The sequence below is a fragment of the Hyalella azteca genome, unplaced genomic scaffold (assembly GCF_000764305.2).
Source record: "Hyalella azteca isolate HAZT.00-mixed unplaced genomic scaffold, Hazt_2.0.2 contig16068, whole genome shotgun sequence".
Taxonomy (NCBI): Eukaryota; Metazoa; Arthropoda; class Malacostraca; order Amphipoda; family Hyalellidae; genus Hyalella; species Hyalella azteca.
In genome coordinates, this window is record NW_025945895.1 from 36,929 (window position 1) to 58,679 (window position 21,751).

Consider the following 21,751-nt stretch of genomic DNA (forward strand, 5'->3'; position numbering starts at 1 on the left):
AAACAATCTATTCGTAGTTAAATCAGCGGGAGACTCCCACACGCATAGTTGCTAAATTGCCGGCAATTTCCTATAAATTTTAACAGTATGCTAAGTCTAGGGAAATTTTCACAAATGAACTTCAAGCCGGCATTGATATTGTTAATATTTCCTAATTATATTATATTCCTTCACACACAAATTCAATTAATGAATTCTTTAAACGCTCTCATTTAAATCGCAAATTTGAAGTCAGTTAGAATGGAGGGCAAGTCGTTCGAGTACGTTAATGTCAGCGAGAACCATCTGCATCAGCTGTCTGCTCGAGGCGTCCGTTGCAGGGTCATTCTCCAGGTCATCTGTGATGCCCATTTCTTCCTCGAGCTCTGATGAATCACAGAGAATGTATTAAAATTTGTCGATAACATGTAAGCAGCTCTTGAAGCAGACAAATAAAATCAACCAAAATACTTGAAAATGCTCAAGGATCTAGAAAAGAAATGTGATGAATTATCATGACTCGATAGAATGTTCATTGCAATCTGAAAGAAAGTCGATAAATTGAGTTTTACAGTGACAGACATGGAATTGACACTCCACATTTCTTCATAAGGGTAGCATATACATTTCCTTCGTGTCCACATGAACCCCAATTTCTCCAAACTCTGTGTAACTTTTTTCTACGAATTTTCAATTGCATTTAAAAAAATGTTCCTTGCATTGAATGTATGAAATAAATATATATATTTTTGTTCAAGTTACATGAAGTATTTTCTGTAAATCATTAGGAATAAATAAAGTTTATCTTATGATGCCACGTCTGTATCGATAAGATCTCAAAAAAGGCCAGTTTTTAGATCGCCTGTGAATAAGTCACGAAAAGTACACGAGTCATCGACAGGCCGAAAATATTAAACTATTCTTATGTTTGCAGCCGAAACTTACTTGAAATTTCTGCCTCAATAGCGTCGTAGGCTCGTTCCAGCGTGTCTTGCACCGCTTGTACGTGACTTAGTAAATTTAGTTTACACTTCACAGGTTCAATGCGCTCAGCTTCAGGGAATGAGACGTTGGAGCCTGAACAAAAAAAAGTTTCACATCTTAGCAAAAGTGAAAATGTTAAAACAAGAATTAGTTCCGTCTAAATTAAATTCTTCGAAACCCATAAACACCAATAATAAAATAAATTATACCAAGCAGCTAAAATTGGATGGCTACATGTTATTATAGTAAAACTTGGCCTCGGTCAATCATTACATACTTGTGCTTTGTGCTGTTTGGTTCGCAGATAAGGTTGGGAGGACGAAATGGTCCAGCGAAGGTGCGTTGTTTCCCAGTAAAATTTCGTTCAAATCCAACGCCAAGTCTGACGTGTCCAAGTCAGCATTGTCACCTAAATCCAAAGCGTCATTTCCGTCAGGTGTTGATCCTGAATTTTCAGCCGTGTAACCGACTTCATTATTCACAGGTGATGGATAAATGGTTGTAATATCATTTATATTCGTAATGGATGAGGGTGCTGTCGAGAGGGATGTAGGCGCATGCGGGAAAGATGCAGATACAGCTAGAAGGCAGGTAGGTACGTCTGGTAGGGCTGCATCATGAAGACCAGCGATTACATTCGAAAGGGAGGCGGGTACATCCATGAGGGAAGTGGCAGCTTCCGGCATGGAAGTAGTTGCCTCCGGCACGGCAGTGGTTGCTTCCGACACGGAAGTGGTTGCTTCCGACACGGAAGTGGGTGCCTCCGACACGGAAGTGGTTGCTTCCGACACGGAAGTGGTTGATTCCGACACGGAAGTAGTTGCTTCCGACACGGAAGTAGTTGCTTCCGACACGGAAGTGGTTGCTTCCGACACGGAAGTGGTTGCTTCCGACACGGAAGTGGTCCGACACGGAAGTGGTTGCTTCCGACACGGAAGTGGTTGATTCCGACACGGAAGTAGTTGCTTCCGACACGGAAGTGGTTGCTTCCGACACGGAAGTGGTTGCTTCCGACACGGAAGTGGTTGCTTCCGACAAGGAAGTGGTTGCTTCCGACACGAAAGTGGTTGCTTTCGGCACGGAAGTGGATGCTTCCGGCATGGAAGTGGTTGTTTCCAGCACGGAAGTGTTTGCCTCCAACATGGACGTGTTTGCCGCAAGCACCGAAGTAGATGCTTCTGGTACGGAAGTGTTTACTTCCGAAATGGAAACGGTTGCTTCCGGTGCGGAAGTGTTTGCTTCCGGTACGAAAATGGTTGCCTCCGGTACGGAAATGATTGCTTCTGGTGCGAAAGTGTTTGCTTCCGGTGCGGAAGTGCTTACTTCCGGCGCGGAAGTGGGTGCATCCGACACAAAAATGGAGGCATCCGGCACGGAAGTGGGAACATCGAGGGTGGAAGTGGTTGTTTCCGGTACGGAAGTGGGAGATTCTATCAATCGTGATTCTTGAACACCATCCCCAAAGGACGTAGCTGCAGTGTTGGATCCTTGGCTTTCACTTGTTTGAAGTTGAACATGACCTGAAATTGAATTGCGGACGCTAACTACTTCGATTTTATACATTGAAGATTCGGATGGCACTGCAAAGCCTACTTCACCACTTGATGAAGTATTTTCATTATTTGTAGTCAACTCGTCCGGTAAAATAGAAGTTGTTGTCGTCTGAGCGAAGTCCATTACTTGATCACTGACAGCGCCATCACGATTCGTTGGCGTTTGTGTGGAAATAGACGTGCCTGTTTGATCGCCAGGGAAAAGAACATCGAGGTTATAATTTTTCTCAGTGGGAAGAACATCTGGTTTGTCCTTATTCAGGTTTCCCACTAAAAGTGACGATTCCTTAGATTTTTCAGAAGTGGAAATACTCAGTTGAAGATCGAAATTAGAATCATTCTTATTGTCAACACTGCATTCCCCTGTTGTTTCAGAGCCACTATTCAGGTCTTGATTAGCGTTTGAACCAAGATGAGCACTAGAAAAGTCGGAATGCTGGCCACTAACAGTTATTTCCTTCGTGGCTTTAGTTTCAATGCTGCCGTGTGCAATCGTTGTATTGTCAATATCTTCTCGACGGAAATGAGAATTTTGCTGAACACACGAATCGTCCCCGTGCTCAGTATCATACACGTGACTTGCAAATTCGTCGCCATCCTTAGATTCCCCAACAAATATTTTGCTTGATTTTAAAATCAAGTTTTCGATGTGGTCATTGTTCGTGCCCGAATCCTCTGAATTTTCGGCCTCTCGCAAACAATGTGCGGTTTTCTCACTATTATCAGCCCGAGTTTCATTTGTAGCATCCAGAGAAGGACAAGATTCAGGAGGAACAGACATAGCTGCAGCACCGACTTCATCTGACATTGAAGCAAGACTATTAGATTCCAAACCAGTTACAGGCAATGTTGCAATCGTATGCGTTGACACTCCCAAAATAGATGAGCTTACTGAAACTATGGTTGCGGCAGTAATTGGTGTGGCTAAAGATGAAACTTGCTGTGTAGAAAGTGATAATGAATGATTCGAAGTAATTGCGGGGCCAATGGCTTCCGACACCATTGGCAATGAATTAATGTCGATGGTAGCCCCAAGATCCTTTAGAATTGAATTATTAGCCAGGTTATTTGAGGAAGCTACATGGGCCATAGTGTCCATGCTAGTTCCATTCGAAAAGGGTAATGGAACCAAGGAGTGTACAGAAGGTAGGCACTGTGATACTTGAAACTGAAGTGCAGACATGCTTGAAGTGCAGGAAGAAGGTAACATTGAAAGATCAGCAGTAATGCCGGTAGACACATTGTAAGGTCCCGAACTAGCAACTGTGCATTGCAAAATATTCGAGAGGTGAGACGGAAGATCCAGAGGACTGCTGACCAATGAAACTGTATCCAACATTGAAGAAGTGACACTCGAGGCAAAAACAGGAGCTAGGAAGTTTTCATTACCAGAGGGCCCCATATTGTCCTGACCTTCGAAAGGGCTGTCAACTATCAAAGAAGATTGCAACGAAACAGCAAGTTGCTGCACTTGAGGTTGCATAAAGTTGGTCATGTTATTTACAGTAACATCTTCTGATGATACGAATGGGGAAGCAGCCACAGGCGCCGAAGGTACAGAAGTAAGAGACAATGACATATCTTCAAAGTGTGATGGCACCGACACTTGGTGTGAAGGATTGAGTAAAGGAGCAGGATCCATGATACACGAAGAGTTCGGCATAAGGGACGACACTTCCTCGAAAACAGTGTTAGTTTGCATCAGGATTTTGTCAGCAGGCATGAGAGGCTCCATGTCGATTATGTCGCGGATGAGAGCTGCATCATCTTGAGTTAGGGAAGTCGATGATGGTAATGTTGAGTGTGAAAACAACGTCCCTGGTATTTGAGGCAAATAAGATTGAAAGGCGGTGACAGGTATCAGAGGAAACGTTGATGGCAACAATGGCAGTATGGACGGTATAGAGCCAGGCGGCCTGGGATCAGCCCACTTCTTATGCCACATCACAAGCTTCGGATGATCCGGTTTCCTACAACAAAATCAAGATAATGCACTACGAACCAGATCTACCTCTTACTGGCCATATGTCAAGGTCATATTATTCATTCATATTGTGATGCAATACGTTATACTCATTTTGTAGCAAGTGTAATAAAAACGTGCAAGAGATCCTAACTTGGCGATGGCAAGTGTGACGTTTAGAGCATGCAGAACACGTCGCTGCTGGAGCAGACAGGCAGAAAGTTCATGGCCACGCTGTATGGCCATCTCCAGTCTCTTGCTCCGTCCATCGTCGTCAGAAGAAAACGAAAACCTGACCGAAATATAAACTATTTAGGTGGATGAAACAGCAGAGAAAATGATTCCGTAACTGAAGTGGACTTGTAGACCAACAGTCTCTTTATTTGAATGTAAAAGAAATTAATAGAAAACAAAAACCAGCCACAAGTATAGAAAAATTTAAGAGGAGGTTAAAGACTTACAGTGCAGAGTTCATGATTTAGCAAATGAAATGGACCGGTGGACGCACGGTCTTTTTATTTAAATTAAAGGGAAATAACGCGTGAATCAGTTAACACTAGCTAGCTTAAAGATAATTTAAATGTAAAAATATTACTGCTATGCTGACCCAAAAGAACTATAAAGCTAATTATGACACGGACCGTATTCATATAGTATCGAGATAAGTTCATTAAAAAACGTATTTCGGGACTCGTAAATAATAAATATTTCCTATGATATTCATCTACAGAACTAATAACAACATTATAATACAAAACATTTATCTTAAAAGCAAAGAAAACACCAAGCAAATTCACCATATCGATATTGAAAACGTTTCGGAGTCCAGCTCCATCATCAGTTCGAAAAACTAAAAATTAATAAAATCATATTATTATACCAAAATTCTAAGACAGACATAAAACCTTAACAAAACCTAACATTACGGTATATCGAAAAAAAAAAACAGAACTCGATTGGAACAACTTAGTCCTAGGGTTCACGAAAAGAATATAAAAGCCTAGCGATTCACTATTACTAGATTATATGCACTAAACGCATTATTAGTGTTTTCTTTGCTTTTAAATTCCTTGTGAACTTGCGATATAAGCAGACTGAAAATATAAAAAACATTAATCTTGTGCTAGGAATTGAACGTGTCTTACTTGGGTATTGTTCCGTCCTTAAGAGGTAGAGTCTGCTAGATTTATAGGACATAAAACTAGTAGATCTATTGATAGTGCTGTGCACTGTGCAATCAGCTACCTATCTGATATGTGACTTCAATGTTTAGGAGATCTGCATTCCTGAACTGTTTTTGTATGTTGAAGCCAGTTAAATGGTCAATATTTAGCTCATTACCTTGCTCCATACAAACTTTACAAAGCTAATGAATAGACTTATCACTAATTGTTTTCCCGAAAATCCCTAAATGGTGAACACCACCTTGGCCTGTTGGCCATTATTGAAGGCAATAAGAGCCCTTATTAGCCATCCATTATGATCCATATACTGTTATTGTTAGTAGGCTAATTGCAACATAAAAAATAACACCTCACAAATACAAAAAAGCTGAAAAAATCAAAAAAATCAAAAAAATCAAAAAAATCATGAAAAAATCAAAAAAATCATTGATTTTTGATTTTTTTGATTTTTTTAAAAAAATAAAAAAAAATCGCCAACCCTGCTAGGGATTGAACGTGTCTTACTTGGGTATTGTTCCGTCCTTAAGCCAATTGCGGATCTGATGGTCGAAGCGATGACTGCTACGTACACGCACGGGGTTTGTACACATGGAGCACACATACTTCTCGGGCACTGCTTCTTTGCCTGATCAAAATAAATCAGTCAAAATCCCACTAACATAAGAAATCATTCACTAGTTTTTTTACATGATTATTTACAGCAGATGAAATAAGGTAATCAGAATAAGAAAATAGAATATGACCTAAAATAGGGAGGGCCATTAATTATAAACTTCCCCAGCCTCCCAGAGGTAATGTTAGCAGTGATGGGAAACTTATTTATCATATGGCCCGTCTAGTAAATTATAGCAGTAGAGGTTAATGACAGGCTAAATCAAACGATCTTTCAGGAAATCTCGAGTTTTTTTTAAAGATTCAGTCTACTACTTAGCTTAAGCTTAATTCTAATAATGAACCCCCAAAACTGGATCATGAAAATTTGTTACGGGATAATAACTTCTTTGAGAGAGTAGAATGATTTTATCAATGAATCCCCACAGCACCTTTGGTATAGAAACGAAAAATGAAAGAATCACCAATGGAATAGCACTGTGCATGTTGCCAGCACATGCACAACAATGAAAGACTCACCAATGGAATAGCACTGTGCATGTTGCCAGCACATGCACAACAATGAAAGACTCACCAATAGAATAGCACTGTGCATGTTGCCAGCACATGCAAACATCACATTGGAGCATGAGCCCATCCTCCTCGGAGGAACCACAGCAGCAGTTGATGATGTGGCGATGGCCAAATTCATCGTCATCCTTGTCGTCCTCATGCGCGTCGTCCGTGGCTTCTGCCTCGCTCGTATCATCGTCCGCACTGGCGACCGTTTCAGTGTCTGAAATTGCAAGAATATAATTGAAAAAGGCGTTGTGATATTTCTACATCATGAACTTGAATGCATAAAAAGTTCTGTTTTATGAATTTGAATGCATATAAAGTCCAGCGTTTTGAATGTGAATACAGAAAAAATCCCGCAATGTAAATATGAATGTAGGAAAAGTTCTGCATAATGAGTCTGAATGCATGAGAAGTTCTGCATTTTGAATAGACCGAAATTTCGATGATATTTATAGGAATTCTCTCCAAGTGTTTACTGACAGAGAAAAAATTAATAACCGAGTATGTAAAAATGCTAGTGGTAATATAGGAATATCAACTATTGGGCTACATTGTGGGCTAGACATACAAAAAACCTGAAAAATATGTAAGTGCACAACCACACGGCGAAAATTTGTATACGAGGCATGCATTGGAAAAATGCAGTTTCAATGCTGACCCATGTTCTGAAGTTTGTTTGACACCAAGACGGAACGTTTTTTTCCAGTAGGCACCGAAGGGAAGCCCACGAAGTCGCTCTCTTCATCACTGTCGGTCTGCAGCACTGTGCGGGTTAAACAATTGTCAGTCAAATGTCAATGCAAATGTTCCTATTCAAAGTGGCAATTTTCGCGAATTAAGAAATTAACTTTCAGTATCTAATATAATCATGGAATGTAGAGCAAACTATCGGGTAGATGTTCTAAAATTGTAGCTTAATTTGTATAAGCCATGTAACACTTTGGTAGGCAAACGTACAGATGTTGTCATTAGCAGTGGACGCAGCGTCGCCTGTCGTGGAGTCTTGATCAGCCGTCCAGTCGGAGTTGTGGGCTGGATCTGGACGACGCAAGTCCACGGAATCGGTGTCTACAGAGTCAGAATCGTCCATGACGTTCACAACAGCTGTGGACTGAGCAAACCTTAAGTCGTTTAAGAGGCAGGCCGATAAGAACAAAGGGGAGTAGGCCGAAAAAAAATCATTCAAAAGTCTTATCTGAAACCAATTCTTATGCTCAAAATTCTAGAATTTTTCAATTGAACATTTTCACCAATTATGCTTGAAATTTTCAGAACAGTGAAAAATCTATTTATGCATTCCAATAATCTAATTGTGAAATTTATTATGTTGATGGCGAACCTTGCGACGGTTGTAGTCCTTGGAAGGCTCCAGCCGCCGGCGCTTGCCCTCAGGAACGGCTCCAAGACTGTGGCGTTTGCGACGTCGATCCTGTTTTGCAAATTTAATTTCATACTCATTAATGTCAAAATTAGTTTTCAACACGAAATAACGAAATCGTTAATAATTTAGACGCAAAGATATTTTGAAAAATATTCGGTTTAAAATAAACTGATGCACAAAGCCCCTCATCCTAAGTGCTTAAATATAACACGGTAAAAATAAGTATTCAATCTTAAAAGACACAAGATATATAGGTATATCAGGCAAAGAAATATTAGAATTAGCTCAATTAATTTCGGGTTTGGCATCAATGACACACAAGTGGAATACATACACCAGCTCCTCTCTTGTCGGCCTCCAGGAGTCCCTCCACAGTTCTGGCATAGGCGAGGTCAGCCACATTAGGAGCGGAGGACCCAAGGCGATAACTTGACTCTGGATGGTAGTGCTTGATATGCATCTAAGAAAATATAATATTAGACAAATCGTATTATACAATTAGTTTAATATCTTTTACTAAAGCCAGCAATTTCGGATGGGCGGGCTAGAATAGGTATCAGAAGGCAGGAAAAGACATTGTAAAAATAAAAGACATAAAGCTTGATGCTACATAACCTGACAGTGCAGTAAGTCAATAGAACCACAATGAAAGCAAATATTGTCTTTGTAAATTACCTACGATGCGTGGCGTTAGCCTAGCAACCTAATGTCGCTAACACGAAGAATGCCATGCTTAAGTTCCAAAGTTTCCTAAATTCCAAAGTTCCAAAAGTTTCCTAGTTCCCTAGTTAACATTGTGTCCACCACTGGCAATTGTTGCTTGGGTCAATTCATATGGCAGCCTTCATGAGCTTTAGGGGCTTCTTCTGAATTAGTTTAGATCTGTTAGATCTTTAGATTTCAATATCTTCTGAATTTAGTTTAGAATATTTTAAATATCTTTCACTAAACAGAAAAAGATGAAACAACTACAGTAGCTAAGAAGGGAATATTTGGCCGCGCAACACCAGTATAGCAGGAATGTTAGGTTATTTAATAAGTACTTACCTGCAAAAGATTGTCATTTCTGAATATTTTGTTGCAGTTCTTCACGACGCAGACATGTTCTCCCACTGACACACCTGGGCTATCTGTAATACCAATTAATATCTATGTTAATATTCCTTATTTGAGCCTCAACTAATTATAAATGGAACTATTTTATTTTATAAAATAACTGGCTGTAGTATGAAATGATAAGAGAAGGCACCATACCGGTACATCTTTAAAGCACTATTTCCATGTTTCATTGCAAAAAATGATACATAAATTTTTTTAACAAAAATGAGCTCGAACTAGTCTTTCTAATCTACAGTGAGTGTTTGTCACGATGGTTATGCTGAATTTCATCACAGGAGTACACTGGCTACGAAATACGAATTTTACATATTCTGCCAGATCGCTTCTTTGTTTATTCTCTAGCTGTTCCTTAAAGGAGAAAAAATCTTCATAGCAAAAATCCTATAATAGCAAATTCAATGTTTTTTTCAAGTTTTCTAGCCGTAGTTTAAAATATTAATAGTGCGGTATAAAAAAAATCTTTACCGTACGAAGCAGTGCTTTTTTTTTGCTGCTGAATAACTGACAATTGTCTTTTTTTATAAGTTTTTCAGCACCGAAAAGGGAGGTTGCAGTTTAGATACCGTATGAAGGCAACAATATTACCTACACCTTTCTCTGTAAGGACTTTCATGACATTTGAATTATAATGAAGAGATGCTCTGCTTACTAGTTTCTCTGAGCGGAGGAGCAGGTCGTGCTTTCAAAGGAGAGGCAGGAGCCTCCACCAATGGCGAGCGTTTGACTGGCGATTCGAGCAGAGGCGAGTTTTCTCCGCGGACTTCGCGACCAACCGCGATGGGGATTTCTATTTTTATACGACAAGGCAGGGAGGCGCGAGAGGCTAGATTATGACTAGAAGTGTTGCTTTTGGAGTCAATTCGGCCCTGGCGGAGAGAAGTTCGGTGAACGTTACATCAAAGCTTTTCGATGATAGGAATTCATTTAATACAAAAATGACGTTATACCTTATTCAACAAATACTCTGGTATACAGGCAAGAGGGCAAATGAGAGCAACACGTACACACAAGTAAGTGAGAACACCAATGTAGCATTAAAAAATCCTGCCTCAAAAAATCCTCAGAATATATATGTAAATAAAAAAGTTCATGCATTGTATACTAACGTGTATAGTTTTATTGGGCTGAGATTGAGGCGAAAGCACGTCTAGTTCATCGTCATCGCTGTCGCTACTACACACTCCCATTTCATGCTCCTCGTCATCAAGGATTAAAGAAGACGAAGACACAGCAGCAGTGGACGAAGGGACAACAGCAGCAGACGAAGGGATAACAGCAGCGGACGAAGGGACAACAGCAGCAGACGAAGGGATAACAGCAGCGGACGAAGGGATAACAGCAGCGGACGAAGGGATAACAGCAGCGGACGAAGGGATAACAGCAGCGGACGAAGGGATAACAGCAGCGGACGAAGGGACAACAGCAGCGCTGTTGGCTGCAGACGAGGTTGAAGAGGATGCAGAGTCTTGAGACGATTCCGCCAAAGTAAGAGATGAAGGCCGCGTTACAGGACTAACGTCCGTTCGTCGTTTACTTTTTTCATTACTTATCTCGTCGTTGGCAAGAACTGGTGTTTTCTTTTTAGGTCTTAACACTTGCTCAGACGATCGTGTTGTTTCTTTAACGCTCAAGTCAAGCTGCTCGGACGAAGGAGGATTGGTAACAGAGATTGGTTGTACACTGCTTGATATTTTTGGCCACAAGAAACCTCTCATTTGTGTGGGCGTTTCAGCGGTATTCTGTGCGGGACTGTCCCCAGTTTTCTTGTGCGAGGCTCCCGAAGAACGCGTCTTCATGGACGGTGTGAGAGGGACGGGGTTGACAGGAGCAGGAGACACTAACGTGGATGGCAAAGCAATTGTTCTGCTCACGCCTACTTTAGCCGTGCCCACTGAACACACCTTCATGTGCTCAAGCATTGCGTCTGTGATGGGTAGAAGAATAACCACATTACACGAGATTATTTATATAATTTAATGAAGATACTACAATGAAAGTTTACCTTATTGATACATAAAACATATATGTCAAATAAACCTATGAGTAAACCTCTACTTGCATTAACTAATCATATCCAATTTAAACGGTTTAAAGGAAATAATGAATTTCCAATTCTATTTTGATGAACACATCTAACATCATATAAACTTCATCATTCAGCAATGTCTCACAAATGCTTTAAAAAGTAGCTCAGAGTTTCTTTCGGTATCGAATAATTCTCAACATCGTAGTAAATTAGGCTTGTGACCTAAGTGTCTTTGGTCCATTTTAGTTGTATATATTACCTTTAACGCCGGCAGCAGTGAAGTCAAAGCTGGCGACAAGGCAAGGTAAGGTGTTATTCTCTGCGTACGCGGAAAGGTCGCGTTTATTTCGGATGACACTCCCATCTGGTCTGTACAACACACCATTACACATTAGATTTGTTTGTTTGGTTAAAAAAATAATATATAGATTTGCTTAGGAAATCCATATAAGAAAAATTTGGTTTCAAGTGCAAACAAAACAATTGATAGTGCAAATTGTCAGCGCAGAAGCCACAGATCCTGGCTGGAAATGGAAGACTTCACTAGATTGACTCACGCAAAGTATGCTACGTCCCAGCTGTCCAGACCGGTGTACGGCAGACGACGGCTGTATTGTTTCCGCCAGCCGGGAAAAGAGTTTTCTTTGACAACGTTGCAGCCTGTTCAGATCATAGCTGGGGTAAAGATGGTGACCAAAATCCAGGTGCAACAATTTGGTCAAAAAATCTTTGAGGTAAACACTGACAAAGCTCATGTTCGATTCGGATATGCTTGGTTTAAGAGAGACCAACTTGTAGGGAGAGAAGATTTAACGAAATTCAAGTTTTATTGGGTATGATATTTTAAGCATTCCCCCCATTGTTCTGATACGTTTATTTCACATGTACAACCCAAATAAACTTGAGTTGGATCAGGTTAAATTTGTTTTCGAATAAAATTTAAAATTTCACTGATTAATAATTCAGTCATTATGAACAAACCACTATTTCGTACTTGTGATAGTTGTTATAATAAAAACAGTATTGAAAATGCTTTCATGAGAGTATGAGACACTATGACAGACAACAAACCATGCTCTTCCGCCCAACGGCTCAACTTTCGGTACAATTTTGCAAACGCGTTAATGAGTAAAATACAATCAGGACTCTAATTTGAAATTTAATAAATTTGTAAAGTAGACATTATAACGCCTTTGTACGTTATGGCAAGCAGGCAATTACGGAGATAATTGTCATCAATGACGCACCGTGTTTCTCCCAAGACAACATGCAGTCGTCGGCCACGGGCGCACGACGAGTCGTTGAGAGATTTGCCAGCAAGCTTGGTTTTGGTGTCACAGAAGTCTTGCTGGGTTTGGCCTTCTTTACTGACATCTTCACTGGAGGAGTCAAGAGTGATTGGGCCAGTTCAGAGTTGGTGTTTGTAGTGCTGGGAGGCTGCAATGACGTCTGCTGTTTCGAAAATTCTTGATTTGGGGTCTCAAATTCTACAGCTTGTATTTTCTTCTTCTGAAGATCTGGTTGATCAGGAATTTTTGATTTTAATGTCGCGGGAACTGATGGATGAGCGTGAGATGAAGTGGAAGAAACCTTGGGAGTCGTGTTAGCAATTTTGTGCCCTTTAACCAAATTTGAAGGATCAAGAATACTGGGACTAACGTTACTAATCTTGTCTGGAGAGGAAGTCAAGTCAATGTCATCTAATACACGATGACGGGTGACTTTCGGCAACAGAGATTGTGGCGGATTTTCACACATAAGCTGGCTTGGCCCAAAATTTGACAAGCCGGAATGCGGGCTTGGATATTCTTTCGTAGCATTGACAGGAGAAGTAGCATCAGAGTCACCAATAACAACAGTACCAGGGACTTCATCAACTGTGGCATTAGAGGCAATGGTCTTAGTGGACTCAGAAGCAGAACTATTTCGAGGTACAGGAGCAGAAGTGGGCGTCAGGGGAGTAGAAGTAGTACTGGAAGGCGTAACTCTGGTAGTGGACGTTTTTGTTGATGTAGTTGAGGGCGACGACTCATGGTAGACAAATGGAGATGGAGTGGTTTCTGACAGCAGCCGAGTTGATCGGGTTGCCAATGGACCCTGTGTTTTGAAATAATTAGTTATGATGAACACTCATTTCCACAAAACATTACTTCTTGTATGGGATCTCGGTAGACGATTACCAAATCTAATGGTTGCTTCAACAATTAAGAAGAAACGTTGATACTTGTGGAATTTCTTGTTCAGAAACAAACTCAACAGATATGATTACAATTCTTAAAAAAAATACATTATTAGTGATTCAGAAAAATTGTGCCTTATTCAAAGTCTAACTTTTGCCAAGAATAAATGTGAAATTTATCTATTTATAATCAGATGACTTAATTTCAGTACATGTACAGTAGCTCACTTGAATTGATCTTCTCTTGCGGATGGAGTCGAACATTTCGACAAACTCGGCCTTCCTTTTCGGTTTTCGTTTTTCCTCGCATATGTCGACATCAAAGATACTCTTCTTGCTAGTTCCTTTAGTGAACAAATAAATCAGTACAAAAGACTCGAATTATTCATATGTTATTCTCATAATATTAATTATAATCACATTATTCATGCACGCTTCGAAATGAGATGTAAGGTAAAAAGTAAAGTATTGTGACCTGAAAATTGGCATCTGGTTTCCAACACAGCAACAATTGCAAAGAAATATTTCTAAATATTTATCTTGTTATTACACTCACATATAATTTAACATACTTTTAAACTGCTCTGATAAAAAATGTGCATGTTATACATACATGCTTAAATTACACCTCAAATACCAGACAATTAAAGGAAATTCACGTGAGAGAAAGCATGAATATAAGTAATACTTAATATATTAATTAACGTAATAATACGAAAATTTTTATATTTTTTAATTCAGATTTATCGTTGGAAGTTGCACTATTCGTTCAATCGTAGCTTGTATATACATTCCTGCTTGCGATATCAGTATACAACCCGGTTGAATTAGCCTGCATAAGAACAAATTTCTTAGTATTAGGCATATCTTACCAGGTGTAGAGGCAGCTGGTGCTGATGTTGGGGCAGCAGATGTTGGAGTTTCATGAGACGTAGCGGCAGCTGCAGCTGCAACGGCAGCAGGTGCAGCAGAAGGAGGAGGTAGAATCGGAGGCATCTGCACGCACAGAAAAAGTTTAAGAAAACATCAATCAAAATTAAATAGTTTTAATCTATTTAATTTTTCACACGGTGATTTGATACTTTGAAATAATATTTTATTAATAGATGAGCGGGATTTTTCAGTCAAGAATTATTCAAGATTGAAGAGCTAATAATTCGGGTTCATAGAATAAGATTGTGGTGACGATAAAACGCTTAACAACGTTGCAAATGGAAAGTTAACAATGTCCGTAGAGCTTTGAAAACCTCATAAATGATGTTCATGTGAAATATTCTGCACCAAATATTGGATCAGAGTTCAACTGCAGGTAAATGCTTACCCTGCCTGTGATTTTGTTGATCTGTGAGCAGCGTAGAATCTTGCTGATGTTGTCATCTCGGAATTTCACCTCGCATTGTTCTGAAAAAAAAAAACAATTGGGATGAAGTAAATGCAGGTCGGTACTATAAATAAAAAGTTCCAGGATTTATGTAGAATACAGTGCTGATACTGATCAATCTTTCTTTCTTCTCGAAAATGCTTTTCCCCCGATGTCTCTAGGAAAAGCTATACATTATATTAAAAAAAATACATACTATACTATGGTCAAGTTTGGTTAAAAAGGATGCCATTTTCATTTAGAACTTCTTTAGAGTCTTGTTTCTTTAGCTGTCTAATAATAGGTACAATAGCAGGGTTAACAAGTCCTAAAATTTCTCCAAGTGAAAGGTTTATAAATCCGTCACTGCATTTCGCTCATCACTGAGCATTTTCAGGCATAAGAACCAAGCGGCTGAGTAGACGAGGCGCTTGCAGCTTGGCTGCAGGAAGTAGACTAATTGAAGTGGTAGATGAAGCGGAAGTAAGCATACAAAATTAAAAAAAAAAAAACAACGTAAACGATTCAAGCTCGAACAAGCAAGGGCATCAGAGCCAAATTTCCACGAGATATTTATAAATGAATAAAATTTCCGCACAGTTTTCAAATTTTAAATACTTTCTTGGTGTGCTAATTTATGATTTTATAAATTAATAGAAAGTTACTTGATATTCGATACAAGGAAGAAAATAAGCACACTTTACAAACGTTCTCATACATCTTAGCGGGTCATGGAAACAGCAATACATTCCTTAAAAAAACTAATTCCACATTTCTTCGGCTCAGTACTTTTAATTTACACTACTATTCGCTAGGTGCGTGAGCAGGAAAATAGCACACCAAAGGTATGTCATTTCCCACATGCATTCGGAGATGCAATTGTAATTCCAATTAAGAATGAAATTCCAATTAGTAATGAAATTAATTAATTAATTAAAAGTCATGGAATCTGTTAACTCACGCGGGTTGATGACACGCATGACAGTGGCGGGATAGTAGCGCTGGTCGACCGACCACAGCGCCAGGACCATCTCGCCCACACTGAAGGGACACTCATCCACGGACCTGCACAACGATCCATATCTAAATTACTTCACGATGGATTACATTTTAAATATTACTTCACGATTTACTTAAATTTTCAAAGAACAGGGGCCAACTTTCAAAACTCGCCAAGTGAACGTAAGTACTTACGCTCTATTTTCTTGTCTATGATCGGTGGATTTTGCCTGAAAGGCTGTCAATGATTGGCTGATGAACTTACGATCTCTTAACTTTTTTGAAAGTATGGGCCCAGGTATAACCGATATCAAAAAGTTATCATACAGTTGTCGCGTAATTGTCATGTAGTTTTCAAGCAGTTGTCTTGTAGTTTGCAATCAATTGTCATAGTCAAGCAGTTTTCATGTAATTGCCAAGCAGTTGTCATGTAGTTATGAATCAAAGGAAGGACGCGCACACATCAGTGTCGTGTATATTTGGTTCTGTGTGGGTGTATATTTGAATGCCACCCGTCTTGCGGTTTGCAATCAAATGTCATACATTTATCAAGCAGTTATCATTTCTCAAGGAATTATCAGACATTTATGAGCACAAGACTGACGTTGCAGGCACGGCCCTGATGCGCTTCGAGTCCATCTTGAGCCACTCATCGAAGCGGTCGCTCCAGCGCAGGTAATGCACCAAGATGTCCAGCTCCCCCCAGTCCACCTCGACCACTTTGCAGTCATACCTGCACAAGCAATCCAGTTTATTTGCAATAATAAAATAGCCCATTTCCAACACAAGCTAATTGTTAATTGTTTGCTTGTGATGTCGGTATAATCAAACCAGTTTATTTGCAATCATAAAATAGGTTATTTCCAACACAAGTTTGTTAATGTCTAATTGTTTGCTTGTGCTGTCGGCACAAGCAAACTGGTTTATAATTAAAGCCATTGTTTACCCTCCGGTATTGTTGAAGAAACAAAGATTTGACTTTATTCCGAGATAAAAAAAAAAAGACAGTTACAACCCAATACATTGTGAACCCATTAACATATGATGAACTTCTTTCACTACATTTTTACCTAGTATCGCCAACAGATCTGATTCAGTCAAAATTGACGGATGAGAAACAGTCAAAATTGACGGATGAGAAAGACTTGAATCACAGTTAATTCGTAAACACTCTCCCTGCGCTCGTCGTAAAATAATTACTATACCATGACACAATAGTTATAGTTAATTTGACGACTGAACAATCACATCAGTGCAATTAAATTTGTTTCATTAAAATCTAGAATGATCTCAACTACTAGTTAACCAAGTTTGATCACGCTGGTATTCCAATTAAACTCAGACAGCCTTCACAGGCTCTAATTTTATTTGACGAACGACTTTTTAGTATGATGCTGTAAGCCATCAATTAATGACGACAAATAAGTCGTCATGTTATTGATGTTAATAATGACGACGAATAACGCATTGGAAGACAATTACCAGAAGTCAATAATATACTAATTAATGATAATGATGGAGACTAATGAAGTCACAGATATAACAATTAAAGCTTTATAATGAGAACAAATGAAGGATTGGTTGCTGACCAGAAGTCACAGATACAACAATTAAAGCTTTATAATGAGAACACATGAAAGATTGTTTGCTGACCAGAAGTCACAGATATACCGTAACACTTAAAGCTTAAGAATGAGAACAAATGAAGGATTGCTTGCTTACCAGAAGTCACAGATACAACAATTAAAGCTTAATAATGAGAACATATGAAGGATTGGTTGCTGACCAGAAGTCACAGATACAACAATTTAAGCTTAATAATGAGAACAAATGAAGGATTGGTAGAGACTAACCAGTTGTTGTCGATGGTCTCCTGGACCTGAAGTTTGGCGCCAGGCACGAATATAATGCCTGGCTTGTAGACGTGTAGCTGCTTAGCGCTGCGTATGGCAGCTGCCTCCTCGGCCGGTGTAGCTGTCTGAATATGAACAAACTATATCACTTAACATGTACACCATGCACTAACATAACTATTAATTATAACAGATATTAGTTGTGTAAGTTTATATTATATTACCTATAAGTGACACGCTAAACTAATCATTCCTGGCAGACAGTAAACTAACAATCTCAATCACTTAACATGTACACTATACAGTATACACTAACATAACTACCTATTACTTATATCAGAGATTAGTTGTGTAAGTTATATTGTATTAGTTATATGTGGCACGTTAAACTAATCATTCCTTACAGACAGTTAACTAACAATCTCCATTACTACTTAACATGTACACCATACCCTACACTAACATAACTATTACTTGTATCAGAGATTAGTTGTGTAAGTTATATTATATTAGTTATAAGTGGCACGTTAAACTAATCAATACTGAAAGAAAGTTAACTAAACTAACAACTTTCATCACTTAACTTGTTCACTCTACACTAGCATAACTATCGATGAAACCAGGAATCAGTTATACAAGTTATATTTGTTATAAATGACACGTTATACTAATTATTCCTGACTAACTCGGTAAGTGCCACTGGTAATAAGACAATTCCGTGTAATCTTATAAATAATAAAACCATACTATATCATGCAACGAAATTGAATTCTACCACAATTGCAGAGCGCAACAATAGGATATAGTAGTAATGAATGAAACCTATAAGAGAGCAATTATGTTAATTTGACTAACACTTTCTTTGGCATCGGCTGACGCACAATAATTGATGAATAACTTTGTAATGATAATGAACAAATCAAACCCTTATGATGGATAATAGAATACTTCATCAACTCGTTTATTCGCGTCGGCGGACAATTGAATAAAATAAAATGGTAACGAATGAAACACTTAAATAGTAATAGAGATAATTTGACTGACACGTTTTTACGCGTCGGTATACAAAACAATGAATGAATGAAGTTATTATGATAATGAACGAACAACTTGTAATCATAATAAATGAATAACTGATAATCATAATGAATGAATAACTAATAATCATAATAAATGAATAACTGATAATCATAATAAATGAATAACTGATAATCACAATACATGAATAACTGATAATCATATTAANCTTAACCCCACAACTGAGACCTACAGTCAGACACCGCGAGCTCAGCGGTGGGGCGCTCAGGAACAATCCCCCTAGGAGCGCGAAATCCCATAGGACTTCTGACGAGCACAGACACCCGTCAGAAGTCCCCCCTGAGGGGTCACTCATATTAAATAGGTATATAGCATGAAATGCATATGACTGGTGCATGGTGCATTTTTGCTAAGACTTATTCTATTTGATTATAATTCCCTACCGACTTTGTTATGATTGCTCAAATACTAATAACAAAACTAGAAATAATATTGTCTGAAATTGAGAAAAAGGTTTTCAATTCCCAAGTTAAGTGATTAAATCAATAGTTATATACCGGAAAATCAGAAGCTCCGTGAAATTAACGCGAGGCAGATTATAGTTACATTGTCGCTTCTCCTTGAACTAAGTGCGATCAACTTCAGATTTAAACAATTTTTTAACTAAATACTTAAAAAAGATTCTCACACAGACCTTGTAGTTGAATATCACTTGAACAATTAAACTCTGAGCATGAATTTAATACACCGAGAATTCTATCCATCAAATCATCTTAACTTCACCTTGCGCAAGGGAAAGCAGGTTGCCAGCATGCTGGTTACCTGCTGAGGCTGGCGCCTGAAATTGAAATAAATAGGCCTGGCGCTGGCCTATTCGTACAGGTTTTCACTGTGAACACTTTCATTATTATCTTATGTTCATTCTTGTGGCAGGTTAGAGCAGGTTGCCCGCACGGGCAAACCTGCTTTCACTGTGTGGGTACCCTAGCCTCTGTAAATACGTTACTTTATTCATCAACATCGTTACATCGAAGCATGACGGATTGCATAGCGTATACGAATGGTCGGAGATGTTTTATACACCATAGATGGACATTATATCATGTATTATATACCATAGAATGGATGGCTTTTACACGAGTGATCTACCCACTCAGGAAAATGAGTGGGTAGTTTTGTGTCCTAACAATGACACTTTCTGAAGCGCTCTTTTGCCAGGCTAAACTGGGTCAGGACGACCAAGACAAAAGTGCATCACAGTTTGAAACATGTCTCCGTCATTTCTTTGAGTGCACGCAATTTATTCCCATTTACATGAAGGGCTCGGGACACCCCGGGGAGCGCCACGTCCCCAAGCAACCCTGATCATCAGGGTTACCTCCTGGGGGTACATCCAACCTCAATACGTACTCATACCGTACACGTAGTATTAATCCTACCTCGATACCTACTACCTACATCCTAACTCAATACCTACTCATACGGCACAAGTATCATTAGACATGTATTAATCTAACTAGTTTACTTTGAATCAAAAATTTACTAGATATGTAAAAGAACTAAAATTACACAGAAACTCGCCATATCTCTATTAAAAAATTACTCCTAAATTATTAGTAAGCATCGTCCATGCCTCGTCGCAAGACCACAGTCTTTAGTTCCCACTAAACTAATCATTTCTTACCCAGCAAATCTATAAGGCAACTGTTTCAATACTGCACTAAATAAACGGAGTATTACGACTTAATGAGCAATGAATAACTGAACTTTTTTTAGAACAAAAATTTATTTTCAGATTGCTAGAATAACGCGCATGTTGTATGTGATCCGCGAGGTAACGGAGATGTCTCAGAAGGCGTGCTAAGCGCAATGAAATAAATAAGGAAACAAAGCAGGTGTAATAAAACGAGTGGATCTTCCACAGAGACTGTCCAGTCTCCAAATCATTTGTATTGTAAAAGCCTGCAGCTTGCTGGATTTTAATAAAGTTTGAGGGATATATCTTTACAAATGGGAGGAACATTTTTTTCATCAGCAAGCTACTAGCGGCATTTTACAGTTGACTACAGCATCAAGATTCACTTGACAACACATAAGGGAGGGAAACAAGTCCCTCCACTTTTCATGTTAACAAAATAGAGCTATTTTACAAGTGGCAAAAGTTTTCTCTACGAGGTTTTTATACACAACAGCGGCACGGTTAGAGGCGAGTCAGAGCTGTGGGATGAAACTGCACTAATCAACATGATATTCAAATAAGACTTAAATTAGCGAAACAAAAAAATACGGATGATGCCGAATATGAAAATGAATACAATGCAGATAGCTAGTCCGCTTATCAAGTAGCAGAGGTAAGAAGCCAGCGTAAAGATTCGTTTGTGACGCAAGGAGATAAACTTCAGAGCGGGATACGAGTCAAGGCGATATATGTACTTTTAATACCTATTAATTCTATAACGATCAAGACGGCCTATTTAAGCCAACAATAATCAACAACAATAACAACGATTGCAAGTAAGAAACATGGTTCAAATAACAATCACAAGCTGGCAGTGAAAACTTCTTAATTAAAACATGATTCTTACATCTGCGACGAGTAACACGGACGCTACGCATCCCGCTCCGAAGTATTGCTCCTATTGTTGTATTTCAAGGGAAATTTGCACCACAAAACATCACGGAAAATTCAGTTATATCCAGACTAATTTTAAATTAGGACATTGAAATTTCTCGTGTATCAGAAACATTTGAGCGAAATACCAGAAACGAAAGGTTAAACTCGCAGACGCTTCAAGAATTAATTCATATTTAAAAACAATCATTTGTTCGAAAAAATTCTTGCGCTTCAGATATCAAGTTGCAAGGGATGTGGATGAATGAATTGAGAAGAGCTGAAACGTCCCACAACCATAACCTACCACAAACACATGTGCCACTGATTCAAACCATCAAGCTCACTACCA

At 39.0% G+C, this 21,751-nt stretch overlaps 1 protein-coding gene across 1 annotated transcript; it reads right to left on the reverse strand.

The window, feature by feature from the left end:
* Positions 1-231: 231 nt before the first annotated feature.
* Positions 232-18,178, reverse strand: LOC108682223 (mucin-5AC). The gene is made up of 23 exons (XM_018171354.1): positions 18,170-18,178; positions 17,751-17,875; positions 16,502-16,630; positions 15,860-15,963; positions 14,860-14,939; positions 14,411-14,534; positions 13,767-13,882; positions 12,607-13,456; positions 11,917-12,019; positions 11,619-11,728; positions 10,440-11,257; positions 9,983-10,199; positions 9,262-9,344; positions 8,549-8,674; positions 8,173-8,262; positions 7,791-7,944; positions 7,492-7,596; positions 6,850-7,050; positions 6,168-6,288; positions 4,634-4,771; positions 1,620-4,486; positions 925-1,056; positions 232-365 (listed from the first exon to the last, which is right to left on the reverse strand). Exons 1-23 carry the CDS (start codon positions 18,176-18,178, stop codon positions 232-234), a joined length of 6,936 nt encoding a protein of 2,311 aa, XP_018026843.1.
* Between the last annotated feature and the right edge of the window lie 3,573 nt (positions 18,179-21,751).